The sequence below is a fragment of the Nannospalax galili genome, unplaced genomic scaffold (genome assembly GCF_000622305.1).
Source record: "Nannospalax galili isolate Female #2095 unplaced genomic scaffold, S.galili_v1.0 scaffold1082, whole genome shotgun sequence".
NCBI lineage: Eukaryota > Metazoa > Chordata > Mammalia > Rodentia > Spalacidae > Nannospalax > Nannospalax galili.
Window position 1 is genome coordinate 1,915,697 of NW_008348580.1, and position 18,924 is coordinate 1,934,620.

Genomic DNA, 18,924 nt, shown 5'->3' on the forward strand with positions numbered 1-18,924 from the left:
AAATAAAAATAAAAATAGAAAGAATCTTGACTACATTACTGGTTATATGACTACATTACTGGTTATATACATGTGAGATTAAGTGGAGGAAAAAAGCTATACATACACCATCACAAACACAAATAAGTGCATATATAGCAAGATATGAATGAGTACCATAAATTTTACCAGGGTCATCCTCTTAGTTTTGCTATGCACTATAGTAGTAAAGGATATTTTCCTTGCAGAGGCTGGACAAGAAGTGCACAGGATCTCCAAGAATCTATTTTTTAAAACTACCTGTGAATCTTTAATTATTTCAAATAAGAAGGTTTTCTAATAATATCTGCCACCTGGGCTGAGATTATGAACCACCCTTTAGTATAGTGTCTCAAATGTAGCTAGCACTCAGTAAAGGTCTGAAAGGCTTTTCTACACCCACTGCTGGTTGCTACTTAATTTTAGAGCACATCATATAATAGAGGCTTAAACTGAAATATAAACCTCATGAACTCAAAGATTTGGGTTATTCAGGTTGCTGTTGTTATCTTCATACCTAAGACAGCACATAGAAGGCAGTGAAGAGTGAGGGTCTGGTTCTAACGATGTCGCTTATGGGGATATTTTGAAAAATGGAACAAAAAAGGAATGATGCAGTAATTTCCAGACTAGGGCACAGATAAAGTGGATAAAACGGGAATTTGGCTGAACCGTCAATGACAGCAAAGAAGTGGGGGAAGAAATGAGCTGAGATGTTGAGGATAAGTTTGACCTTTAAGAAGACTCTCCCAGCCCAGTCTTGCGTTGGCTTTCAGGGGTCACTGAAAAGGTGAGTGTCCTCTTGTCAAGCTACAATGGTGGGACTCCTACTCTCCATCTGCACTGTACTTTTCCAAGACAACCAGTTACACCATGGTCAGCACCCAACGGAGTTGTTCCTTACCGCCATGTTCCCCATTTTACAGCATGGTGAGCCTCTTCTATACAACCCTGTCTCTAGTAAAAAGGGATAGATCTAAGTAAGACCTATCCTGCTACCAACAAAAAAAAAAAAAAAAAAAAAAAACCCGGGCTCTCAAGTTAAAGGACCTAAGCAATAGATCTAGACACAGAGTCTCAGGGATGAGGTCAGAACATTTTTCAAGGATACTAGTCAAATAATACCTGCTGACTATGACCTAAACCCAGACACTGCACCAAACTTTGTTTCCTTTTTTGCCTCAGAGGTGTCCTACTTCCTTAAGTGTCACCCTTCCCTGCAAAACTCTGGCCCCACCACCCATAACAAACAGCAATAACAACAACAACGAATCACTAAGTGTATGTGTGGCACCAGGACAATAATAAACAAAATATAAAATATAATGTTTACAGCTGGGTGTGACTCAGTAAAGTAGATTTAAAAATATATAAATATATATTATATATATATAATGATGTATAAGATGAAGGATTTTCAAGGAGCTTCCAATTTCAGTCAAATGGGTAAAATGGCACACTTAATGCAATTAAGAAGTACTTTTGTATTAGTTAATTTTTTTCTCATTTTTGTGACCCACTAGGAAGTAATTCAGAGAATGAATGGTTTATTTTGGCTCATAGTTTGACAGTCCAGTCCATCATGGTGGGCAAGTCATGGAAGCAGGAGCATGAGGCAGCTGGTCACACTACATCCTCAGTCAGGAAGTAAAGAGAGATCAAAGCTTCATTCATATGGCATCCTCCATTTTCTCCATTGTATTCAGTCCAGGACCCCACCAGCCTTATTCCTGATCTCCTCCTTCAATAAACCTTTCTGTGAACACCCTCCAGACATACCTACAGATGTATCTTCTGGGTGATTTCAAATTCAGTCAAGCTGGCAAAGAATTTTGTTATCACAATGTTATGAAACATTCATTCTAATTAAAAGAAGAGTTCAAAGAAGGGAGGTTTATGCTATTGCATTTCCAAAGCAATGAGGAAATAGGGGCCAGGTCAGAGTTCTCATCCCTATATATGGGAAGACAGTGACTCAAGAGCACTGGGTTATTATAAGTACCAAAAGCCAAGAGGAAAGTGATATGGATCAGCATTAGACTGACCAGAAGCCATTTGCCTCTAACCTCATTATAGATGGGCTCATTAAAAATATATGAGATCTGGGCAAACTGGGTGTGGTCACACATGCCTTTAATCCCAGCAGAGGCAGGCAGATCTCTGTAAGATGGAGACCAGCTGGGGATACAGGGAGACCCTGTCTCAAAGACAACAACAACAACAAAAACTAAGATCTGGCTTAATTCAGCTTTTGTTAAACATGCTTATGGAGCAGCTAGCACCACTATAGACGGTACTATGAAATAATCCTACTGTTGAGAATCTCCCATTGAGCTCCAAACATTACGGACTGATTTTTTTTTTCATTTTTCTGAGCTTATTTCCTTGAAATGAAGAAGCAGTACTAAGTCCTTCAAGTGTTCAAAATTAATTGAAAACTAGACAGACATTCCTGTGCTTCCAAATAAACACATATAGAGCAGGATCTCCTGGCCAAGTGATGAGCAAAACCACCAGAGAGCCCTTCTTTTCCTGTAAACTGCTGGGCTATCTAGTCCTTAATGCAAATCAATTTGATATATGGATAAACTCATTTGCACTTGTTACTGTGGAGGTCATAAAACGTGCCTCCATGAAACAGAAATTATTAAAAAAGTCATGACAGTTGCAGGTGAGTCTAAATTATAATTCTAGAAGAGACAAATGACAAGAAAGTAGCTTCTATACTTTCTCTACTTCCAACAAAGCAAGTGTGCGCCTAATGAGTACAAATAAAATCTGTCACCTAATGTGAGACAATTTCTTGGCCTCTTCTGATTTGCACTGGAGGTCCAAGTTCATAAATAGTTCCTAATATTTTCGCTGAACTTGGAGCTGTTTTGCCTGCGGCTTTCTTCCCATGGGTCACTGAAAGAAAAATCTCACTTTCTTGTTTCTCCAACGCTTGCTTAAGCTCTGGAGCCCAGCTGCGCTCTCATCCCAGCTCTGCCTTGCACTACTGTCTATGTGACCTTGAGTGAACTGCCCAACCTCCATCAATCTCAAACCTTCTGTATTAAACAAGACAAAGTGGCTGTAACACCTATTATTGTAAGGATTCAATGAGGTGCTAAATATACAACATATGTAAATATTGGCATATATTGTGCTTTCCACAATATTGTCCAGCTCCAGCATTTCCTGGAATAATTTTTTTTTAATCAAGGGTGGGAAGATAGAGGATCTGAGTTTGGGTCGCCAGCATACCCAATGTGGTAGCACACATACATAGTCCCAGCACTGGGGAGGCAAAGACAGAGGATTCCTAGAGCTCACTGGCCAATTAGTCTAGCCAAATTGACACATACACATGGATTCACCACACACACACACACACACACACACACACACGCATTCTTAAAAGAAGGAAAACGGGTGCAACTCAGTGGTAGAGTGTTTGTCAGGATACCGTATGAGGCCTTGAATTTGGTCATCAGCATTGCAAAGGGAAAAAAACAGAAAGCAACAGTGACAATAATAAATGCAACTTAGGTTCCTAACTAGTCAAAGGAAATTTGTGTGTCTACTGCCAGAACACCACTAACAAACTGTGTTTGGTCGGCATATCAGAATTGTTCATTAGTCATCATGAGAATTGCTCAAACGATACGATAAAGTGAATTAGCGGCATCTGGATTTTTCAGGGGAAAGCAAGAGATGGCAGTGGTAGATGGACTGTTAATCCGTAAATTAAATGAATTGGCACTGGTGCTTCATATCTGGAGTACAGAAACAGCCCAAGGTCCTTCCTGCCTCTCACTATGCGTTTGTAAAATGGGGATTACTGTTTTCCATGTACCTACTTAAGAAGAAAGATTAAGTAGTTGTTGAAGAAGATCACCATGGCTATTAATTTGACAGTATTATAGCAACTGGGCAGCTTCAGCTATTGACAGAAGCAGGAGCTCCCATTCCACCTGAGTGGCTCTCTTGAGTATGCCACCTGGTTGCATTTTATTCTGTCCATAAGAATTTTACAACTTCCAATATTTGGGAAACTGTGTGGAGGAACTAGGTACAGATGTATCCAATATACCTATTCTGTGAGAGAATTCTTATTTAAAGGTTGGTGCTCATATGGTAGTAAAGTGTACAAGGTGGCTATTTGGTGGGAAAGAAGAAAATATCGGGATGACTTCTGTTTATTTTTGTCTTTTAAAAAAAGAGGAAAGAGGGCTTGCCATGTGGTTCAGTGGGTAAAGACACTGACACCAAACTTGGCAACCTGAGTTCAATCCCCAGAACTCACATGGTAGAATAACTGACTCTCAGGTTGTCTTCTGACCTCTGCATTTCTACTATGTCATGGACATGTATACACACGCAATAACATAGTAAATAAACAAAATGTAAAAAGGAGGAAAGAAATCAGTCTATGTTTACCTAATGGCTGGCAGTAGCAGATATATGATCAATAGACAGATGATAGATGATGATTGATAGATAGATAGATAGATAGATAGATAGATAGATAGATAGATAGATAGATAGATAGATAGATAGATAGATAGATAGATAGATAGATAGATAGATAGATAGATAGATAGATAGATAGATAGATAGATAGATAGATAGATAGATAGATAGATAGATAGATAGATAGATAGATAGATAGATAGATAGATAGATAGATAGATAGATAGATAGATAGATAGATAGATAGATAGATAGATAGATAGATAGATAGATAGATAGATAGATAGATAGATAGATAGATAGATAGATAGATAGATAGATAGATAGATAGATAGATAGATAGATAGATAGATGATAGATAGATAGATGATAGATAGGTAGATAGATAGATGATAGGTAGATAGATAGATAGATAGATAGTGATAGATAGATGATAGGTAGATAGATATAGATGATAGACAGATGATAGACAGATGATAGAGATAGATAGATAGATAGATAGATAGATAGATAGATAGATAGATGATAGATAGATAGATGAGAGAAAGAGAGAGAGGGAGAAGGACAGACAACTAGAACTGGGAGTGTTAAAGAGTCATGTCTATATTTATTCAGAATGCTTCTGATAACCTTGTGTGAAATAGTTTACAACCACTGGCCATACACAATTGAATAGGTTTGCAGGTGATGGTCCAAGCCTGTATCCTGGTCTTCTTGCCTTACTGAGCATTCCCAAATGAATTGTCTTAGTAGATTCCAACCATGTTCTTCTCACCAGTTATGACAATCTGCCCTCTCACAGGGTTAGCTCCTTTCCAAGTTGTTAAGGGCCTTATTTCACTTTATCCAAATCATGGCTCTGTTTTGTTTTTTGAGACTGGGTTTCCCTGTAGCCCCAAGCTGCCCTGGAACTCACTATGTAGACCAAGCTGGCTCAATCACAGACATTCACTTGCCTCTGCCTCCCCAGTGCTGAGAGTAAAGCAAATCATGGCTTTAAAAGATTCCCAGTGCTCCCATGCCCCATGCTTGCCTATACTGGACACACTTGTAAATAGTCCCTGCACAGCCTGGCTTCTCAAATGTGGGAACAAGAATCCAGAATCCACCCAGAGAAGGAAAATACTGCAGCAGAGCCTTATCTCAAGATGGGTCTGCAGCCCTCTGGTCAGATGCTCCCACTTCTACCCATGAGCAATGGCCTACCCAGTGGAAGTGTCAGGAGGCCATTCAATTTCAGAGTTGGAGAGTCTTTTGGTTCAGGTTTGAGATCTACTTTCTGTCAGTCTTATGCCTCCTGAGAGCCTCTTGAGGCTCTTAGGCACAGGACATACAAGATGCTGGCCTCCCTTGCCCCCTCTGCATCCTCCAGATGGTTCTGGTTTATAGGACAGAGATGAGGTCAGGAGCCAAGTGAAGGAAATAGAATCTTTTATGTCATTTCCACCTGCCACAGCTGCCAAGCTAAGACACACCTGAGTGGCCCTACTCTAGAGTCTACTTAAGTCACTTCCCACCACCCTCATCAATGAACTTGCTTGCTGCCCATCGACGCCACCCTATTTCCAAACCCAATTCATGGCCTTGAGCTACTTTTTGCTATTATCCTTTGTGGCTATTAGTGATGATGACAAAACTAATGCGTACAGCTTATGGACCAGACACTGGTGTCAGCACGTTGTATAAGTGTTATCTCAACTAACCCTGACAACAGCACTCTAAGTAAGATGTTATTATTATCCCCTTTTTACATATGAAGGAACTAAAGCATGAAGAGATTAGGTGACTTGCTCAAGGTCATACAGCTAAAATGAGACAAGGCAGAAAACCAAACCCCAACACTGGCCCCGAATTCCATGTGACATCACTTCTCCTCTGGCTTTATTTTTCCAGTTTCCAGAAGAACTGGATTGTTAATTACACAGCAACCAGTGTAAAGTCATTTGAATTTAGATCTCTTCTTTCTCTGGGCATTTATTTAACCTCTCCTCCCCCAGTGTTTTAGGGGAAACATGGTAAAGAAATAAGAGGAGACATGCTTCCAACTAAGAGGGGGCAGGTTTGTGTCCTTTCCAGTTTCAAGTTCAGTGATTTTTGTATCATATCTCATCTTCCCAATAGTCTTTGGGGTTTATTCATCTTCATCCAGGAAAGATTTTTTAATGTTTTTTCTTTATTACAGAAAATATATTGAAAGAAAAAGGATATATCACTTTTAATGAAAATCAGTCATTCGAGTCATCTCTCACCCAAACTTTCTTAAAAATTCAATTTACTTTAAAATTAAAATTAACACCAGTTTCATAATAGATTAGTTAGTTACTAACAGATTTGGTTTGGCTCGCATTTACATCTAGGTAAACTTTTATAATGCTTTCTGGTCTTAGGTCCATTTCACAACGCTTGGCAGAAAGTTGCAGTGATAGAAGTCGGTTGTTATTCCTGGAGTTTTCAGAAAACTGCCTCTGTTTTCCGTGTATCTGCTATCCAGTCACTGGCCAGGGAAACTTCCCCTTATTTCCACACTTGTTTTGGGGTAGATGACACCTTATGGTGACCCATTTACTTGCATGATTTCCAAGTATCTCACGGTGTGGCCCAAAGCAACCAGACTTGCAATACTTGCCTACTTTTACTATGTTGAGAAGAGAGTAGGGGTGTATTGGGGGTAAAGCTTTTTACAAAGTTACATCAAAACTGCACGTAATCTTCAACAAAACCATTTCCCAGCTAGTGACTTCCCAAGGTTAAAGGAAGAGAAGGGATTTAAAGACTTGAGAATGATTTCTATCTAAAATGCTTCTTTCTGTTACATGGATTATATGTTTATTATCTGGGGGTGGAGAACTTTCAAAATATTGATAAGTAAGTAACAAAATATCCATATACAAGTGGCATTTCCTCCAGGAAATACCATGAATATTAACAGCATCTGTGCGGTTGCTCCAGTTTAGTGCAGTCACCACATAACCAACTTGGAGAGGTGAAAGGCCCCATTTACATTGACTGAATTTTGAACCACACTATTCTTTCTTACCACCTTCAACTGGTAAAGCCTTGTTATCGGAGAAAGAGAAGGGTGCCCGAGACCCTTCAGGAAGTCCTTTAGGAAGTCTCTCAAATAAATCTGGGGTGTTGCTGGTATGCTGCTGGTATGATAGACCTCTCCTGTAGCTGGCATAGCCTTTGAATTGACCACCAGCACTTGGGCTTTCAAATTAATGCAGTCCAAATTGATAGTATTTCAATATATTGTAATATATCCGTGGAAATGGATGGTATTCAAATTAAGAATTTTCTTTTAAGACACGCAATAAAAAAACACCAAGATTAAGCCTGGTGTGGTGGCGTACACCTTTGATCCCATCACTCGGGAGGCAGAAGCAGGGAGATCTCTGTGAGTCCAAGGCCAGCCTTGTCTCCATAGTGAGTTCCAGGTCAGCTGGGGCTACAGGGAGACTCTGTCTGAAAAGAAAAAACAAATAGAAAAATAAGACCTCCAAGTTTAGAGTCTTAGTTTTCTTTTGAAAATTCATCAATTAGAATAAACTTACCAGATGTTTAGCAACCCTGAAAATAACTTTGTAATATCAAGGCCAACCCAAAACCCACTGGCCATACACATCAGCGCTGTTTCTTTGTCACCGTCACTCTGGGTACTTTCAGCGTAAAGCCCCTTTAACACTGAATTGAAAACACAATCAACAGTATATTGCTGGGATTCTGAGGCTCTTCCACATGTAATTAGAATGAGCCTAAGGGAGGAGAGTATCAGAAATCACCAGGGAATGGAAGGGAGCAGTTATCACATGTCACACTTTGCAACAGATTACATAAGAGAAAAGTAGAGGCTTGTTCTGAATGGTCTCACCCGACATTTGTGTGTCGCCTAGATTTACACGCTGTAACCTGATGTATATTCATGTCTGCAAATCACACTTGAAAGAAAATTAATGATGTCAACTTCTGTTGACATGAGACAACAGAAATTTTGTAAAAAGCTTGCAGACCTTTCTCTGCACCCTGTTCTTATCAGAATCTCTGTGCAAGGCATTTTCTACCTTACAAGTAAAAAAGGAAATCAGTGGGGTGGGATTTTTTCCTTATATTCAGACCAAAAGGAAGATTCACATTTTCTTCCATCCTCAAACAATTTTATTAAGTATATTTTAGAACTTCACTGTCAGCTGGGCATGCTTCTGCTCTTCTGAAGCACAGTTTCATTCTGTTCTTTCATGTTCTGTGATATTGCTGGGACATCATTCTGACTCATAATTATTTACCTCCTATATAGCCACAAGGTGTAAATTTGCTAACTGAAAAGGCGTGCTCTGACAGCTAATCTTGAAGTATGTCTAAAGGCTGAGTTAGCTGAGCCAGCTGCACTGGAACATTTCCCTGGAGGATTGCTCTGTAGGCCATTTGTTGAGCTGTCTGATGTGGAAGGAGAGAAAACGAAAGGACCTGCCACAGAGAAGTAACTCATATGGTGCCTTTCTGGGCAAAGAGAGACACCAAAGGACAATTTCCTGTCCGCTCCAGTTCCCAAGCTTGTTCTTGAGAACTAGGGCTTCAGAGATATTTTCTTATGATATTTTTCAAGAAGTCACTGAAAAGACAAGCCAAAAAGAGGGGATCATGACAAATTTAGTGACACCCACAGATTGTACTTGGAAATTACCGTCAACCCAGAGCTAATCTGTCCATGTCTGAGATGCACAAGTTCTACCAGGGTTTATAACAATGTTTGGACACAGAAGTTAAAAAAAAATACATTGAATTTATTCCAAAGCCCAAAAAGGAATCTCTGCAAAAATTAAGGTTACTAGGTATTTAATTTAATGTCTATAAAATGTCTAACCTCATTATCAGATTCGTTTGTCTTAAAAATTATGCCATACATGAAAACAAATTACAGATTCAATATTCTCACTTTCCAAAATTTTGAGCATGCCAATCATAAATTTAAAAGCCAACCATTTCAAATTCAAAGTCATAAGAATCCTCTTCACTTTTCCTACAAGGATGTGCATTTCATGTGAGATGTGGAAGCATCATAGCAATCTTTGTATGTTGTGTGGTAGGACCTAAAAAGAAAGCGCCTGCACCTTGTGACAGTCTTTACAGAGCTCTGTACCTCTTCTTCATGTGTGTGATTATTCCCATGAACAAATGTCTGTTCAGGCTCCATAGGAAGACCAGAGGGTGAGGTTCTGGTTGGTTCTTTCTTAACCATAGTTGATGTAAAGCAACAGATCTGAGCATAAGGAGCCTTCAAGACACCTGTACATCATTGGAAAGGCTCCGGAATGGCACCCCCCACACTACATAAGAAAGGAGTTCCCACTGAACTGGGGAAGCAGAGTCATCTATTTGGTTCACCGCTGTAGAATTCAAGTGTCCTCTTGTCTAAGATATGTTCTCTCCCACTAGCTGACCTGACCCTCATGTGCCCTCATTTTCTAGCCAATCTTTCCTACTTGGAAAGAGATTTCCATTTTCAGAATAGAACATGGATCACATGTCTAAATAAACCATTATATATTGACTAGAAATATATACCATAAGCCTGCTGGGCTTACCTTATCACAGGAGCAGAAAAATCACCTCTATATTGATGCTTGTTATTAAATACAAACCCTGTATGAAATTCATTATTTTCTTATTTCTTTGTCTTCTTTTTGCCTTTTCCTCTGCAGTCCTCTGCAGCCGGGGACAAGGATGAGCCGGCTCTACCGGTAGGAAACAGTGGTCCTGCCTGTTCCTATGCCTGTGGAGAGCATGGGGTAGGGGTGGGAAGAGGCCTGTGTCAGCAAATCTCCCTCTCCCTTGGAATACTTATGGTTTGACCCACTGGGTGGGAGGGGTATACTCTGTCCTACTCTGTAACAGCGGAACTCTGACTTTTACTCATGAATTATTTCTGGTCCTGTTTCAAACTCTAGAATTCTCTCTCCATTGGACATGAACTTTTATAGGTGTTGAATAAGAAATTTCTAAATTCCATTCCAAGGGATGTTGGCAGATATGTGGGGACACTGGAATCTAATGCTTGAGAACTGTTCGTATGTGTGTGTGTGTGTGTGTGTGAGTGTGTGTGTGTGTGTGTGTGTGAGTGTGTGTGTGTGTGTGTGTATGCACATCCTTTTTCAATGAAAATTTCTTTTGGTCTCATCAAAAGAAATACTGCATGAGACATATATTTTCAGTATATACAATAATGCCTATAAGAATGTTTTAAAGTCTTCTATAGACATTATTCTGATGACAGTTCCCACAACAGAATTCTGGTTTCCCAGAATAACGACCACAGTGACAGGGGTTACAATGACAAATCATTAACAACCATTCAATGAAAATTTCTTTTGGTCTCATCAAAAGAAATACTGCATGAGACATATATTTTCAGTATATACAATAATGCCTATAAGAATGTTTTAAAGTCTTCTATAGACATTATTCTGATGACAGTTCCCACAACAGAATTCTGGTTTCCCAGAATAACGACCACAGTGACAGGGGTTACAATGACAAATCATTAACAACCACATTTTCAGTTCGTGTCCAGTTAACACATGACATTTCACATTGTTCAGCCTGGCAGGGAAATAACTTTATGAATTTTGTGTTCAGCCAATGGTGGACACAGGTCTACTCCCCTCCCCCCTAGAATATTTTGAATTTTCCTAATCTAAATCCCCTATAAACTAAACAACACAATGCATTTTAAAATGTTTCAGAATTTTAAGGCTGAAAAAATTAGTAATGAAAATATTTGTGACCGTAACACTTCCTTCCATAACACCCAGAAATAAGACATTCACTGAAAGCCCAGAGGATACACCAGCCTCAAGACTAGCTGTGGCCTGAACTCCAGTTGCTGCCTTTGAGGAGCTGAGGATCTTGTTCTCCATGGAGGCTTCAGCAGTCTCCCTAATTCCTCTCTGAATGCTACAGGGTTAATAAAATCACACTGAAATATCATCGCGGATGTCTTCTTGTCTCGTGTACTGAGATGCTACCTGTACCTCAAGTTTTTAAGAGGTTTTATGTTGCCACTAAATTTTTCAGCTTAAGTATTTTCCAGAGTAAGGAACATATAGGCAGTAGTTTGGAAATATTGTCAAGATCATCAGCTTAACCAGATTTCTTTTGTGTTTTACTCAGGGTAACTGTCTGAGGTATGTCTTGGACTTCTAGAAATGAGTTGGTCTAGGAGGATATTTCCTTTTCCAACTGTATCTAATTACAGAGTCTCTCCTGGAAACACTGTAACGTAGAAAATTGGAAGATTTGGTGGAAATAGAACTTTATTTTTGCCTGATTTCAGGAAAAATTCTTGTCAAGTTTTAGGACTAAATGTTCAATAAGAAATAAATCTACTGATGGCCTCCCCATCCTGAAGTGTCTATAAAGTCTGCCTGTTCCTGGGCATCTTCCCCTGTGATAATCAGTACAAGAGCAGCCACTGAGAAGACAGCAGTTTGTAGTCAGGATAAAATGCTGTCAGAAGAAGGAGGGTTTGCTATGAGACTGCTTTTGAGAACAAAAAGAAAAAAGAAAAAAAACTAGAGTCAAGTACCCTCAACTCCTGAAGCTCATTCACACCCTTCATATCAGAGCTCCAGTTATTTGATAAGAATCCATGATAAACGTAGGTTCCCTGGAGGCCAGAAGGTTCTCCATGGAGTCATGAGAGGAAACTGTCTTTCAGGATCTCACTTAACACGAACCCCAGAACTTTCTGGATTAGGACCACAATCTCCAGAATAGAGCTGAGAAGCCCCAAGAAGATGTGCAAGATGATACATTGAAGGGTCAAAGATGTGTTCTCACCACATCCGTGGTTTGCTTTCTCATTCTTTACCTTTTTGGAAAATGTTCTACATGCTCATGTGTGTCACTGTGAGATACAGGTGTGGACATATTTATTGACATAGATGAAGATATACACAAGATTTTGCTGATAGAACAATCAAAAAATTTTAGCTATCATTTACTAGCTTATCTTAGTCTTTCAGAAAAGCAGGCCCAAGATCTATGCCTTTGTCCATTACTTTCTGTTTGTGTGACCCAGACACCTCATCTTTCTTCTGAGACACTTCACATCTAAAGTCAATACTAACAGTATCTATTTCACAGATTCATTTTAAGAATGAGATGGAGGAATTATGTGAAGCATGTCACATATTGCCTGGCATGTACTAATATCTTTTTTTAAGTGGTAGTAATTAATTTAATGAAAAAGGACTTTGAAAATCTTTGGCTCAACTGTGTGTGACCACATAACATAAATGAGTGACCATAATTAGGTGAGGCTCTTATTGTAATGAGCTTGACGTCCATTTCTGTGAAGTAACATTGCCTTTGGTTTCTCTGCTCAGGCTAAGCCGCGCCTCCAGCGAGGTGGGAGTTCTGCCTCCCTCCACAACAGTCTCATGAGGAATAGCATCTTCCAGCTCATGATACATACCCTTGACCCACTTGCTGAAGGTAAATGTCAGGCTTTGGTTTGAAAGTTGACGGGGGGAAAAGAGGCTATCAAAGGCTTTTCTTGGTAAAGCATATGTATGCTGTGGACACACACACACACACACACACACACACACACACACACACACCTGTCGACCTCTTCTTGGTTACCATCACCAGATGAAGCCCTGACTCTTTGACCCACTTTACCTACCAATGCTCAGTTCCTGGCAGTGTAGTTTTATTCCAGGGGTTCCGTGTGCTAATTCTGTCTTTTGATGTCTCCAATGTAAGCACAGTTTGTTATGAAGCAAAGGACATAAAGGCTTCCCTCCATCTAGACTTCTGCTTTATCATCATGCTTCTTTCTCACTTTCAAAGCAAAGTTGTATGTGGAGATAAATTATGCATCTTAAAAACGATAGAGAAAAAGAAGTTCATGAGGTAGAAAGACCAACATAACTTCTTAGATCCAGTCATTGCAGACCCAAATGGCCTGTTTCACAAAGAATCCAGTACTGTGTTCCAGTTTTACTCAGTTGGGAAGAAGCAAAGTACATCTTATTTCTTCAGTTGCATAAGTAGCCCCCCAAATTGATTTTCTTTCCTAGGTACAAGCACTTCCAACTTACATGTTATAAATAACAATCGGGGACCCTATGGGTCTTATCTTCCCTATTAGACACACACCTCTCACCCAGAATAATCAGTGAAAATCAGAGGGTCATGTCCCCCTTCAGAACACAGAGCATTTCAGTTATGAAGTACCCCTCTCTACTCATAGAACACTGGTCAGCTGACATGACTCTATCCAAGAACTCCTGCTTCGGACTCCTGGTTCTAATTACAAGAGGTGATCCTTTGTGGGAACAGCCTAAATACCATTACTTTATTTACCCAGAGGTCCAGTTAACAAAGGAATTAGTCCTGTCACTAACCTTCTTTTCCATCCCCAGCAAACAGACTGAAGGAATCACTTCCACTCACTCCTACCTCCTTCTGTTACGCAGCCCTGTGACTTTGGGCAAGTTGGGAGTCTCTCTGGAACCTGGCTTCATTATCTATAATAACACTTTTCCTTGGTGGACACTTTACAGTTGACAAAGCATTTTCACACCTGTAAATGTATGCTCTACCATAACACTGCATATTATTGTCCTTCCATAAAATACTGTAGATCTCACGTGTACCTACTGTTCACTATTTTCCAACATGTTCTTCTGGCCATCTTTCTTGCTTCCTGTGTTGTTTCAGAGCTGGCCCTCCTCTTCTTCCACAGTCTCCACCTATACCTATTTTCCACACAGCAGCCCAAGTAACATTTAAAAGTAAATCAGGTTATGTGCCCCCCACACATACACACTGCTTACAACTTTCAGGGGCTTACCAGGGTTCTTAGGAAAACTATGACACCTTTAACATGGTTTCCGGGATATGCCTCTTGTTCCAAACTCAACTGGACTTGTTTTGTTTAAGCCACATTGGGCCCCAGATCTTCCTTTAGACAGCTGCTTTTGCCTAGCCTCGGGGTCTTTGTCATAAACTGTTCCCACCATCAGAACCCCCTTCCTCCCACCTTCCCTTGCTGTCCTCTTTCTTTCCTATCCTTCAGTGTTCACATCCAGTATAAATTAGGACCTCCAAGCCTCATCTCTCGATGCACCCTTTAATGGTTTCTTTATGGCACACGCTGCAGTTCATGTGGTTATTTATTATTGCCTGACTCTACCAGGATACACAAAGGTACCTTAAAGCATGACTGCTCTATTATTCACTAGTTGTCTCCAAAGCCTAGCAGAATACCTAGTATAGTTCAGGAATGTCAAGCAGCTTCACCAAAATCATATTGAGCTAGCTGATACACAATTCTGAAGCCCCCTAAAGTTCCCTTAAGTTTTCAATTTTTTTTAGATATTAAAAAGGTTACAGTGGAAAATGTCTTCCTCCTTTACCAGCCGCCCACCCCCATTTTCTCCACTTCCTTAATTCTCCCTGGAAGAAACCATTTGTGCTAGTCACTTTCTATTGCTGTGATAAAACACTGAACAGAAGCACATTGTGGGAGGAGGGTTTATTTAACCTTATTTATAGCATACAGTTCATCATAGCAGGAATCCAAGGCAGGAACTCAGGGCAGAAACATAGAAACTGAAGCACCACAGAGCTGCTTACTGGCCTACTGCCCTGATCTGGGCTCAGCCTACTTTCTTATACAACCCAGGATGACCTGCCCAGGAGAGGCACATTACCATGTGTGACTACCAACCTTGGCTACCCACTGCACCACAGCTTCTCTGTGCTGACTCTGAGGAAATACTTCTCAGAAGCTATCACCACGGTGATGCTGGTCTTGTCCTAATCACAGCCCCAGCTAACCTGCATCAATTGTACCAGTAAAGCAAAGATGTCACTTCAGCGGTACTGATCACTTGTTAATCACAACTGATTCTATAGCCCCACCTGACCAGAAACCATAGACTCTCAATTCAAAATATCATACAAACAACCATGATAGTTTTTGCTTCCCTTGAAACTTCACAAGCCAGACTGCCATCGCAGCTCACTAAGCTCCAAGCACTCAATGGCTTTTCTAGCCCAAAGTTCTATACACTTCCACTTCCTTCCCCAAACAAACTAGTCAAGTTCAACACAACAGTACCCCACTCTTTGTACCAATTTCTGTCCTAGTTACTTTCTAAAAACACTGAGCCAAAGCATGCTTGGGAGGAAAGGGTTTATTTCACCTTCCAGCTGACAATTTATCAGAGAGGGAAGCTGGGGCAGGAACCTGGAGGCAGCAACTGAAACATAGACTGTGAGGAATAATGTTCACTGGTGTGCTGCTCTGGCCTGTACTCAACCTGCATTCTTATACAACCCAGAGTCACCCACAGTGGGCTGGGCCTTCCCACATACTCAAGAATCAAGAAATGCTTCATGCCCATGCCCAATCTGATAGAGGAAATTCCCCAGCTGAGGTTCCCACATTCAGGTGTGTCAAGTTGACAGCCAAAGCTGTCCAGCACTCCATTGTTATCAGTTTCTTGGGGATCCTTCCAGAGACATTTTTATCATAAATAATCATGTGTGTGTGTGTGTGTGTGTGTGCGTGTGTGTGAGTCCTTATCTAAAAGACTGAGCAATCTAAATAATCTCTTCAGTTTGGCGTATTCAGTTTCTGTAAGGACTTCATTTTGTTTTTCTACTTTAAAGGAAGGTTATGTTTTGTTTCTGTGAGGTAAGAATCTGGGTTGTCTCAGAGTTAGCCCATCAGTAATTTTCCAAAACACCTGGTCCTTGTGGAGCTAAGCTGTGAGTAATTAGAAAATATAGAAAGCACTTTGATGTTTTAAATTTGCTCCATAGTACATAGCCAAAAACACAGATTGCTTTGGTATTTTCTCCAAAAATTAATGATCATTTTCCATTCAAAGAACAGCAAAATATTAACTGAGTGCTCTCAGAAATAGTTGCCTATCTTTTAGTTTAAATATAATCATTTGAATTCATATGTCTTCATACTAAACTGTCACCTTTGAACAGCATAGAGTAGGGTGGTTCTATCACCAAGCTGATCCAAACGCACTGCATCAGCTTCCCTGTCTGAATAGTTCACTAATGCTCCTGGTAGTCACCTGGCTGAGCAGTGCATTGGCACTCATGGTATGCAGCCAATGTTTACAAACAAAAACATTCACTTTCACTGAAAGCATTATCTAGAATAGATGGCATGTAGGCCTAGCTCATCTGTGTCATTCAGATGGTTGACTGAGCCCTGGCTAACAGCCTTCATTGGCAGTTGGTTTGGCCTCTGGGCCTGAGTCTCAAGATACATTTCTACCTTCCAGTGATGTGTCATAAAGCACCCAAGACTCAGTGGCTTGATTTTATGGTGGGAAATTGGTTGGAGATGAGCTGGGTGATTCTTCTGTTCCACACAGTGTCAGTGGAGATCATTTGGTGGCTGGTCAGTAACCTGGAAGGGCCAAGAAGGCCTCACTCACATGTGAACCTTTGAAGACACAGCTTGAAGTCTAGACTCATCTGGATCTCTCTGACTCTCCAGGTTGTCTTAAGTTCTTTCCATATAGTCAGATTTCCCACTTGGTGACTGAGGGTTCTAAGAGCAAACTTTCCAGGAAACCCAGCCTGGGAAGTCCCAGGACCTCATTTCCACTGGGTCCTTTAGTCAGGTATCATGAAGGCTGACCCAGGTTCCACTTCTTAGGACTTTGAAGCCATTTTTTTTTATTTTATTTATTATTTTTATTTTATGTATATAAGTGTATTGCCTGCATATATGTGAGTACACCCGTGTCATGCAATGCTGCCGAGGTCAGAAGAGGGCTTCAGATTCCTCTGGAACTGAAGTTAAGGACAGTTCGTAGCCGCCGTGTGGGTGCTGGGAATCAAACCCAGGTCCTCTGCAAGAGCAGTCAGTGCTCTTAACTGCTGAGCCATCTCTCCAGCCCTGAAGCCATTTTTAAATCAGCCAATCATTTGTTCATGGTTGTTTGGTTCCCAGAGACAAAGCAGACTGTGCAAAGGGACAAGCTCTGCCAAACAAATCTGACCAGTGACTTTTGGGAGAGACAGAATTCTAAACAGGACATTGTTCGTGAACAAAAGGATTCAGATTTAGTCTAAGGCTCTTAAAAATGGTTGAAATAGGCTGAGACAGGGGGATTGCTGAAAGTTCTAGCCAACCTAGGCTACAAAGTAAGACCGTGTCTCAAAAAAAAATGGGGGCTGGAGAGATGGTTCAGCACTTAAGAGCACTGGCTGCTCTTGCAGAGAACCTGGGTTCAGTTCTCAGCACCCACATAGAAGCTAACAACTATCCGTGACTCCAGTTCCAAGAGATCTGACACCCTCTTCTCTACTCCGTGGACATTACATTGACATCGATGCACTTACAATCATGAGGGCAAAACACTCATACACATTTAAAACAGCAAACAATTCTTCCTTTAAAAAAAATCAAACAAAAAACTTTTAAGAGTGAGAAAAAAAGTAGGAAAGAGAAAATGATTAAAACACAGGTTTTTTTGTTTGTTTTTTTCCCCCTTTGTCAGAAAGCCCTGGGGAACCAAAATTATCTGACACTTGAGATACACCATGCCTGTCTGAATTGATTTTTCTTATATACTCACCGGTCTATATTCATTTTACCATTTTCCTAAACAAGCCATCTTGATGGGGGCTGAAGAGATGGTTCAGCACTTAAGAGCACTGGCTGCTCTTGCAGAGAACCTGGGTTCAGTTCTCAGCACCCACATAGAAGCTAACAACTATCCGTGACTCCAGTTCCAAGAGATCTGACACCCTCTTCTCTACTCCGTGGACATTACATTGACATCGATGCACTTACAATCATGAGGGCAAAACACTCATACACATTTAAAACAGCAAACAATTCTTCCTTTAAAAAAAATCAAACAAAAAACTTTTAAGAGTGAGAAAAAAAGTAGGAAAGAGAAAATGATTAAAACACAGGTTTTTTTGTTTGTTTTTTTCCCCCTTTGTCAGAAAGCCCTGGGGAACCAAAATTATCTGACACTTGAGATACACCATGCCTGTCTGAATTGATTTTTCTTATATACTCACCGGTCTATATTCATTTTACCATTTTCCTAAACAAGCCATCTTGATAAACCTAAAACACGGATGCTAGGTGGACTGTTTTGGAGTGCAAAGCACCCTCTGCTCTTGATGTATCTGACAATGAAACACCCACATTTGCAAGGTGTTTACAGCAGACCAGGCACTGCCGAGAACTCCGTGTAAAGCATCTCCTTTCACTCCATCATGCAGAAGACACAGACATGGAAAAGAGGCCATGTCTTTCCTTAAGATGACACAGGAAGTAAATGGCAGAGTCATTTACATAGCCTGTTTGGACGTCTTGTTGCTGCTCTGCCTCCTGTGTAACCTCATGTCCAATTCAGTGTTCACAGTGTTACTGGTGTAGACACCACC

At 40.4% G+C, this 18,924-nt stretch overlaps 1 protein-coding gene across 3 annotated transcripts in view; it reads left to right on the plus strand.

Moving 5' to 3' along the window:
• Slc24a2 (solute carrier family 24 member 2) overlaps nt 1–18,924 on the plus strand; it is a 246,747-nt gene that overhangs the window by 157,340 nt on the left and 70,483 nt on the right. For 2 of the 3 annotated variants that reach the window (XM_008845529.2, XM_008845530.2), the window contains exons 3-4: nt 10,173–10,211; nt 12,858–12,966. In XM_008845529.2, coding sequence (XP_008843751.1) covers nt 10,173–10,211; nt 12,858–12,966 — 148 coding nt within the window. The remainder of the gene's footprint in view (nt 1–10,172; nt 10,212–12,857; nt 12,967–18,924) is intronic. The other variant, XM_029569597.1, reaches the window with a different exon arrangement.